Below are 10632 nucleotides of genomic sequence, written 5' to 3' on the forward strand. Positions count from 1 at the left end.
TCAGTCCCTGGTTTGGTCTGCATCCTGCCTGCTGTGTATCCTTTCAGTATCATCTGCTGTTTGCCCACCTCTTTGTGTCTCTGCCCACCTATAAACATGTGTCCTTAAGGACAGACTGGTGTTTCAGTATGTGGGGTGCAGCAGGTGCTCAGAATATTGTCTGAGTGGGAGCATCTGCAGCAGGCATTGCCCACTGCCCTAAGCACACCCCTCTCATTTTCCCTGTGGGTGATGGTAGCCATGTTGATGGTAGCCATGTTGATGGGCTAGTTCCCATGGCAGCTGAGGGGATTCAGCCCTGCTGGCACAAGTAAGTTGCATGCGAATTATAAATCTGAATTATGTTCTCTTTCTTTTGATGTGAGATCATCATACTGTGCAACTCATATTGGTCTCAAACGCATGACTCTCACACCACAGGCCTAGAAGTTTTGGGATAAGTGTTACATATTGGATCCTTTTAAGAGCCGGGTGGTGGTGGTGCACGCCTTTAATCCCAGCACTTGGGAGGCAGAGGCAGAAGGATTTCTAAGTTCGAGGCCAGCCTGGTCTACAGAGTGAGTTCCAGGACAGCCAGGGCTACACAGAGAAACCCTGTCTTGAAAAACAAACAAAACAAAACAAAAGATTTTAATGGTCTGAAACTTGAAATCAGTTATGTTTTAAATGTGCATACCATAGTCTCAATGGAGTTCCAGCTTTCCTGTGTTTGTAGCTATTCTAGTTTCTTTGAATTACCTATATTTTGTCCTTATTTTTACTATGATTTGTTTGTCTTCTAAAAGTTGATTTAGAATTGATTTGTAGGAACTCTTTATATAGGTGGGCTAGTTCCCATGGCAGCTGAGGGGATTCAGCCATGCTGGCACAAGTACTTTTCATGCCAATTAGTATAAATTTGAATTATGTTCTCTTTCTTTTGACGTGAGATCTTCATACTGTGCAACTCATATTGGTCTCAAACTCATGACTCTCACACTACAGGCCTAGAAGTTTTGGGATAAGAGTTACAAATTGGGATGAGGGGTTTTTACGAATCCTACAGAAATTCCTGTTTTGAGAATGTCCTATGCTCTACACAGCAGTTAACAGAGGTGGGCCTTTGGAAGAGGATTGGATGTTGAGAGCTCTCACCTCAGAAATGGTTCAGTTCATTTATGAACATGGGGCTTAGTGGCCAGAGAGGACACATTTATAAAAAACAATTCTTTCTTTTCCTGGTCTGGCTACTGTGAGGCACACAATTGGTTTCACCAGGTGCTTCCTGCTGTGACGCTCTGCTTCACCCCAGCCTAACACATAGAAACAGACACCCAGGAGCTATGAACTCAGAAGCAGTGAGCCAGCAGGAAACTTGTCTTTATCACATGGTTAGCTTGGGTATTTTGTCACTGCAATGGAAGTCTAATGTGGAGCCATGGCCCTAATGCTGAAATGTCCCTGGTGACACATGGTTCAGACACCTTTGCAATGCATTTGTGGGAATCGTTTGGAGAAGTTTGGGGATGCAGGCTGCTGGGGAACCGGGCAATGTTCTCATGGAGATAATTGACATTGTGACAGATACTTGACCAGAGTGACAGGACTGAGGAGTCTGATAGGAGGCAGACTGGAGGGCACGCCTAGTGTGATATATCCTGGCAAACAACATGTATACACACACACACCTACACACACACACACACACATGCATACATGTATGCACACATGCACATACATGTTCACACAGAAACACACATGTGCATACATGAACACAGGCACACACATAACACATTTGCATACATGCACACACACAGACACATGCAAACACACATGTGCATACACACATACACGCACGCGCACACACACATATATACACACGTATACATGCATACATGCACACACAGGCATAAACACACGCACGTATGCATGCGTGCACAAACACGTGTGACCACACACCGGTTCCCTGAGGGTTCCTGAGGCTGAATCTAAATGAGGCAAAGAGTGCAGTTTAGAGAGGGGTGTTTCCTGAAGAGATTGGTGACATAAAGAAGCCAAAAGCTTTCTACTAGGACACCTGAATGATGTTGTAAGTGTAGCTCAGGAATCTGAGACCTTTCCATCAGAGTGACGGGTATACACATGAACGGCTTCAGTGCTTGTGAGATTAGGCTTCTCCAGGCACTGGTAATCTGTCAGGTATGATAGGGGTTGGGGTTGGCATTGTGAGGTGATGTCCCTGTGATAGAGTACATCTGGTCTGTGACAGGAGAACTTGTCCTCTCACAGAGAATATCTCTTCTCTTTCCCGACAAACATCCTCCTTCTGCCCCAGATCTGACTTGTTCACTGAAGGACACTTGCCTGAGATAGGACATAAGGGAATGTCATTGCCCCGTGGATCTAAAGAGGAAAATGCCACAACAGGAAGAGTGAACATCTTTTAGGATACAATTATTGCCCTGGGGGTTAGGATGGACATGTGGCTCCTTACAACCCTGGGATCCACCCCATGCCACATCTGCAGCACTTTACAGGGTTACCAAGCTTGTCTGAGTACAAGTGGGTCAAGCTGATGGTAACTAATATTCTCCCTAGTCCTTCGAATAATGCTTCTGGGTCCAGAAGGACCCAAAGTCCACCCTCAGCTTCTACACTTCCCCCTTCTGGTACCTTAGAACTTGGTCCCTTCAAAGGCTCTTTGAATGATTTAGTGGTTTGGGGTATGAAGTTATTCTTCCTGGGGCTTTGGAACACCACAGGGCCAATTTTCCTATGTCAAGAAGATGCAGGAAAATCTCCAAGGTCATCTTTCACAAACGTCTATTTTATTCTCTGCATCATAACAAACATGTCAAGAAGCCTTCAGTCTTCTACTAAGAGTGAGGCGGGAACGTGCACGGGAGGAAGGGTCTGATATGACCCCGGGTAGGCAGAGGGCCTCCTGTTTCTACCAGTTTTGGAAAGGATTTCAGCCACTGCCCCGAATAGTGATGCCTTTGAGGTAGGATTTCATTCTTCCTGCCACCTGGAATTTCATCATTTGCTCCCTTCCTCCTGGCTGGACCCTGGGCTCTGAGAAAAGTGTGGTGGACCTGGAACATGATGGCTTTCCACAAGGCTCTCTCCTGCAGGTCGGTGTCTGCACATGGGTCCTCTCCAACACTGTGACTGTAGAATTGTAGCATCCGGCATCCTCTAGTGATCTTCTAAAAGGCAACAACACATGTGAGAGGGACTCTGGGAACCTCAGCTGCACAGGACATCTCTCCAGCTGTGGTCACCCTGTTCCACACTGCTCCCCAAGCTGCCTCCTCCTGTCTAAACCTCTTCCTCCAATCTCCTAGTTCCCAGTCCACAGCCCCTCTTGTCCCTCAGCATCTTCCTCTTCCTTCTCCTACTTCCTCCTCCTAGCATGGTCAGTACCCACCTGCTGTCTGCTAGTTCAACCTTTATTAAATTTCCCATGCTCAGGATATGCATGGGAGTGACCTTCTGGGATGCTAGATCTGTTGGTAGATTCCATTTAACCATCATCTTGTGGTGTCTAGACATAGCTTCCCCATGCCTGGTACAATACACTCATGATTATAATCTGCCATTTGACAAAGACTTGAGTAAAATAGATACAATCAAATACAGAAATGTACCTGGGCCAGGCGGGATGCTTGTTCTCCGGATGCGCTCCTGGTGTTTTATGTCTGTGGGGAGACTCTCTTCTCCCCCAGGCGACGTTTCTTTCTTGCTGGTATACAACAACAGAGACTCCTTAGAGCATTTCCTATCTTTCTGACCCAACCTTTGAATCCTGTGCGCTGGCCCCTGCTGGGGACAGGCTTGTGTTCTGCTGAGGCACTGGTGCTGTGCATTGAGTACCTGAAGGGGACACTCCTAAGAGGTATGTGGGCTTGGCCCATTGTTGGTGTAGTCTGGAGTGACCTGCAGGGAGGAACACCAGGCCAACTGACCCTTCGGTCTTCTTTCTGCTTAGGCTTCTGGCCATGAGTAGCCATTTGGCTGTTGGAGGAGGAAGAAAACAAGATGGGCTCGCTTCTTCTCTTTAGTTCTGGGCAGAAAGTAGCAGGATAATCCCACGAAGTGTATGGTGTTATTGATGGATTCATGGGTTGAGCTGGGGTAGGGCTGTCACACTCCTGACCAGCCTGCTCTTTGAAAAAACAATATGACGCCATGGCCTGATTGTATTTTTTATGGCATAGTGAGTCTTCAATGTCTTCTGCTTGAAATCCAAGATGTTCCATGGCTTTTACAATGGCTGGGTCTGGCCTGAGGGGGATCGGTTTCTCATAAAAATCCGGGAGATCCTCTGAGTCCTCTGTGAGCCAAGGATGCATCATTGCTTCCTTGATTGTCGGTCGGTGTTTTGGGTTCATTGTCAGTAGGTAACTAATCATGTCCTCGAGCTCTAGTGACAGGTGATGGGGGATAGAATACTTTCCTAACAAAATCTTCCTTCGCAACTGTGGTGTGTTGGCACCATCAAAGGGGACCCTTCCCGTTGTCATGCAGTACAGAAGAACCCCTAGGGTCCATACATCGATCTTGGTGCCATCATACAGTCTCCCGAGGACTACCTCGGGAGAACTAAATACATAGGTCCCGCAGTGAAAGCTCAGCAGTTGACCAGGCTTCACTTGGGTGCCAAGCCCAAAATCAATAATTTTTATTTTTCCATTATTGTCTATCATAATATTATCTGCTTTTAAATCTCTATGAATGATCCCCTGGTCATGGCAGTAGCTCATAGCACTTAATATTTGTTTGAATATTTTTCGTGCCTCATCCTCCCGCAGGTAACCAGCTTCTAGGATGTGTTGGTACAGCGGTTTACCCGCTGCCAATTCCATGATGAGGTATATTCTCTTCTTAGTCTCAATGACTTGAAAGAGAGAGATGATATTGGGATGGTTGGTCATCTTCAATATTTCGACCTCGGAGGTGACCGGATGGCACCATTGCTGCCTCTTGCGGATTATTTTGACAGCCACGAGCTTGCCTGTGAGGCGGTGCTTCGCCAGCTTGACTTTGGCGTACCCCCCCTGACCGATGGTATTTAAAACTACATATTGAGAGTGGAAACTCTCCGTGCCAGAGGGGCTGGGCTCCGATCTGAGCTTTTCTGACTCTTGTTCGCTCTCAGAGCTCATTTGAGGTAACAAAGTATTAATGCTACCTAAGAGGGAAAAAAAAGAAAGATAGAAATGAAGAAATGGAAGAAAGAAAGCTAAGATTAGAAACTAAGATAATGAAAAGTAAGCAAAACAGAAAACTAAAACCCAACCAAAATAACAACAACAGCAGAAACCCAGAAAAGCAAAACCAGGCACAGAGCCAAGAAAATCCAAATTAAAAAGTCTAACTGCAAGTCACTAGGAGGGAGGAGCACAGCTCAGCAACACTGAGAAGGAATATTACTAATTGTGTAAGAAGAAAAATACACAACAAAATACATAAACAAAGACATTTTAAAAATTAACGATTAGAAAACATAAACAATATTGCATTAAATTAAAAAAAAATTGAACTCCAAACAAGCAAACCTGCAAAAAGGCTAAAAACTTAGAGGTTAAAACAAATGTAACAAACTCATCAAAAGTTCTAGAATATGCAAAGAACTAAAAAAAAAAAAAAAAAAAAATCAGCAAGAAAACAACCCAATGAATAGTTGGGAATATTAGGATAGGGATCTAAAAAGAGTTTTCTCAGAAGACATGTAAATGGCAAGAAATACACACACACACACACACACACACACACACACACACACACACACATATATATATATATATATATATATATATATATATATATATATATATATATATATGTTCACCACCCTTGGCCATCAGAGAGATGAAAACTAAAACTTGTTTGAGATTTCATCTTATTCTAATTAGAATGGCTAAAGCACCAATGCTGGTGTGGATGTGGGGGATGGAAATCCTCATGCACGCTGTCCATGGGAGGATATAAGCTGGTGTGGCCACTATAAAAAAAAGTGTGGGGGTTTCTCAGAGAACTAGAAATCAATATGCCATGTGGTCCCGCTAGCCCGATTCTGGGATATACTCAAGGAACTCTATTTCCTACTGCAGAGACACTTGTTTCTCCATGTCCAATAGTGTTCCATTTATTCACAATGCAGGGTATGTAAACAGCCTAGATATCCATTCGGCCGACGAATGGATAATGAAAAGGTGGTACCTACATACAATGGAATGTTATTCAGCTGTAAAGAAAACTGAAATTATGAAGCTTCCAAGTAAACGCATAGAACTGGACAACATTACACTAAGTGAGCCAACCCAGACTCAGAAGAACAAACATGGCTGCTCTCATACACCCACAGATCCTTGTATCAAATCTTCAGATTTCTTAGTACAACTCTTGTATCTCATAGAAATTATATTTATTAGTGTAACTCATATCTCAGAGAAATTTCTTTGTGCAATGACACAGAAATTCAAAATTGGTCAAAGACTGGAGAACAAATGTTATCAAAGTGCTCACATAAAAACAGGGATGTGTACATTGTACCCTCCCTCCTTCCCTTTTTCCTTCCTTCCCTCCCTCCCTTCATGTCTTAAGGACTATCATGGAAAAGAGGGGCAGAGAGATTGTATGAACCAGGGGTTGGGAAAGGCCAGAACAAAATAGTATCTTCTTGACATGACAAGACCATGGCACTCATGAATTCCCAGCAGCTCTGGCTGCCAGCATGAGATCTACATGAAATCAAGCATTCCGACATGACCAACCTCTAGCAAGAACATTGGCAGTTGATGACATCTAGGGAAGAAAGAGGCAATCCTCCTTAAGAATGTGTCTCCTGGTAGGTCAATCACACTCCAGTGGATGTTCCCACACTCATGAATATGTATGACAGCAGGCTATTAAAAAACACATGAATTTTTGGGTTGTGGGGAGTGGCTGTGGGGATGGATCTGGGAGGAGCTGGGGAAGGACAGGGAGTGAATAGGATCCAAATACATTCTATGCATGTCTGAAATTCTCAAAAGATAGTGTAAGTTTTAAAAACCAGAAATAATCAAAAACTTAAAACTCCAAACAAAGCCAAAGCAGAAACAATCAAAGATAAAATAAAAAAGAAAACCTAGAAGAGCAAAAATTGGTTACCCAAAACTGGCACAAAATTCCTCAAAATACAAACATGAGAGAGAAAGAGAGAGAGAGAGAGAGAGAGAGAGAGAGAGAGAGAGAGAGAGAGAGAGAAAATTTCAAACAAAAACCTCAACAAATTCTGAAAGCAAAAAACCGGACAAGCAAAGAAACCAGAAAATAAAACCAAAGCATAAAAGATTAAAACTCAACCCCTGGGCAGTGGTGATGCATACCTTTAGTCCCAGCATTCAGGAGGCAGAAGCAGGCAGAGCTCTGAGTTTGAGGCCAGCCTGGTTGACAGAGCAAGTTTATTACAGTCAGAGATACACGGAAAAACTCTGTCTCAGGAAAAAAGAATTAACATAAAACAAAAACAAACCCTCCACTATCCACAGGCTGGGGAGATAGTTCAGTACTTAAATAGCAAAACACAAGGGCTGAATTTCAATCTTTAGAAACCCTGTGAAAAATAGTCCACCAAGTAAGTCATTTTAATTTTAGATTATAAAGTGGACCAAAGACCCCAACATAAAACCAGACACACTAAATCTAACAGAACAGAAAGTGGGAAATACCCTTGAAATCATCGGCCCAGGAGACAACTTCCTGAGGAGAACATCAATGGCTCAGGCACTAACAACAACAATTATTAAATAGAACCTCATGAAACTGAAAGCTTCTGTAAGACAAAGGACACTGACATTAGGACAAAACAACAGCCTACAGATTGGGAAAAGATCTTCACTATCCTACATCTGATGGAGGGCTAATATCCAAGATATATAAAGAACCCAAGAAGCTAGACACTGACAATCCAAATAGCCCAATTGAAAAGGGGTGCAGAGCTAACAGAATTCTCAACAGAAGAATCTCTAAAGTCTGAGAAGCCCTTAAGGAAATGTTCAATGTACTTAGTCATCGGGGAAATACAAATCAAAATGACTTTGAGATTCCATCTTACACTCATCAGAATGGCTAAGATCAAAGTCTCAAGTGACATCGTCATGTGCTGGTGAGGATGTGAAGCAATGGCAACAACACTCCTCTATTGCTGGTGGGAGTGCAAACATGTACAACCACTCTGAAAGTCAATTTGGCAGTTTCTTCGAAAATCGGGAACAGTTCTACCCCAAGACCCAGCTATACCACTCTCAGGCACATACCCAAAAGATGTTCCACCATACCGCAAAGGAACTTACTCAACTCTATTCATAGCAGCCTTATTCATGACAGACTAAAACTTGAAACAACCCAGATGTTGAAGATATCCCTCCACTGAAGAATGGATAATGTTTGTTTTCACAGTGGAATATTGTCAGCTCTTGAAAAACAAAGGTGGTATGAAATTTGAAGGCCAATGATTGGAACTTGAAAATATCATCCTGAGTGAGGTAACCCAGACTCAGAAAGACAAATATGGTATATATTCACTTATAAGTGGATATTAGCTCTAAAATACAGGATAACCATGCTATAATCAACAGACCCAAAGAAGCTAATTAACAAGGATGACCCAAGGGAGGACGCTTGAATCTCGTTCAAAAGAGGAAACCAAAGAGTAGGATGGAAGGAGGGAACCGAGAAGGAGAAGGGGTTGAGATGAGACTAGGGGTCCAGTTAGGTGTGGGGAGAGCAGGGAAAGTGGTCAGGAGAGGATGAGTGTGGGGGATGCTTCTCTGGGATGAGTTGGGTGACTTGGTGGGAATGGGATTGGGGAGGCTCTAGGGAGTCTGTGAGAGTGATGCTAGTTGAGACTCCTAGCAGCTGGGGTTGGAGAGACTGAAGTGGCCACCTCCTGTAGCCAGGCAAAATTTTCAGTAGTGGGAGGGGGACACTAACCAACCCATAATACCTTCAACCCCAAATGTGTCCCACCTACAAGATGTTCAGGGATAAAGATGGAGCAGAGATTGAGGGAATGGCCAGCCAATGACAGGCCCAACTTGAGACCCACCCCATGAGAGAGAGAGCACTATTAATGATATTCTAGGACTTGCAGACAGGACCTAATGTGTCTTCTGCAAGGCTTCAATCAGCAGCTGATGGAAACAGATACAGAGACCCTGAGTCAAATATTAGGCAGAGCTTGGGGAGTCTTGTGGAAGAGTGAGCAAGCCAGAGGGGTCCAAAACACCACGGAGTCAACTAACTTGAGCCTATGGAGGCTCACAGAGATTGAACCACCAATCAAAGAGCATGTAGGGGCTGGACCTAGGCCCCTTACACATTTGTAGCAGATGTGCAGCTTGTCTTCATGTGGGTCCCCTAACAATTGTAGCTGAGGCTGTCTCTTCCTCTGTTGCCTGCCTTTGGATCCCTTTCCCCTAGCTGGGCTGCCTCTTCTGATCTCCGTGGGAGAGGACAAGCTTAGTTCTGCTAGAACTAGATGTCCCAGAACAGGGTGGTACACAAGGGGTTGGCCTCACCTTCTCTGAGAAAGGGAGGGAGTTATAGGAGGAAGGGCATATGAGGTGGGCCTAGGAGGAGAGGAGGGAGTGAGGGGCTGTGATTGGGATGTAACATGAATAAATTTTAAAAATTCTTTAAAAAAATTAAAGTAGATGCCTTACCTTAGAAACAATGGCCAAGCTGACTGAAGGCCTCAAATCTTTCCCTCACACAGGTGTTCTCACACCTACCACACGTGTACTTACAGGTCACAAACACACACACACTCGTGCTCACACACACACACAGATTCACCCACAGTCACCCACAGGTATATCTACACACACACACAAAGAGGTACTCACACACAAGTAAACTTAAAACACAATGAACACACACACACAAGCAGGTACTCACATGCATGTAAACTTAAAACACAACACACATACTACACACACACACATACACACACACACACACACACAAGCAACCCTCCCCCCAAACACACACAGATCTAGACACACACAAGCTCACACACAAACCAATCAAAAGCAAAATCCACAACCAGCTCACTAGATACAACAAAATCGCAGAGGGCACCACACCACCACTCCTCTCAACGCACTCAAAGAAATCCAGGTGTGACCACAGCTTAACATCTGCTGGCTGGACCGTGTCACAGTTGCTCCTCATGAGGTCATAGCTGTCCTGCCAGGGCTGGGAGGGACTCCAAGGCTCTGGCTAGGTGGGCTGTGGAGACTGACATTAGGCTTTCAGAAATCAAACCTGTAGGATGTGCTGATGTCCTCAGTTCTCTGGTTTGAATGTTTGCTGTGCCTCCTGCTTTAAAGTCCTCATGTCTACACTCAGCATGTCACTTTTGCATTCCAACTGATGGGTCCAAGATGATGCTATAGCTTAAGTTTTTTTTAAAAAAGTTCATATGAAGACCTAGGTGGCTGTTGTCTTTCTGACATTACTGTAGCCATGTTGTTTTATACCTGTAGCCTGCTGTCTTACATTAATAACAGAGGACCCTTCTCATGCCCGGCTAACCATTAACCACATATCCCATTAAGGTCTATGCTCTGGTAGTCTTGGAAATTCTCCTGACCCTTGCCC

General features: G+C 44.1%; 1 protein-coding gene across 1 annotated transcript; it reads right to left on the reverse strand.

The window, feature by feature from the left end:
• Nucleotides 1–2786: 2786 nt before the first annotated feature.
• LOC143439946 (sperm motility kinase 2B-like) lies at nt 2787–10137 on the reverse strand. The gene is made up of 2 exons (XM_076926521.1): nt 9693–10137; nt 2787–5173 (listed from the first exon to the last, which is right to left on the reverse strand). The coding sequence occupies exon 2, from the start codon at nt 5145–5147 to the stop codon at nt 3675–3677; it is 1473 nt and encodes a 490-aa protein (XP_076782636.1). The 5' UTR covers nt 5148–5173; nt 9693–10137; the 3' UTR covers nt 2787–3674.
• Between the last annotated feature and the right edge of the window lie 495 nt (nt 10138–10632).

This window comes from Arvicanthis niloticus, chromosome 28 (assembly GCF_011762505.2).
Source record: "Arvicanthis niloticus isolate mArvNil1 chromosome 28, mArvNil1.pat.X, whole genome shotgun sequence".
Taxonomy (NCBI): Eukaryota; Metazoa; Chordata; class Mammalia; order Rodentia; family Muridae; genus Arvicanthis; species Arvicanthis niloticus.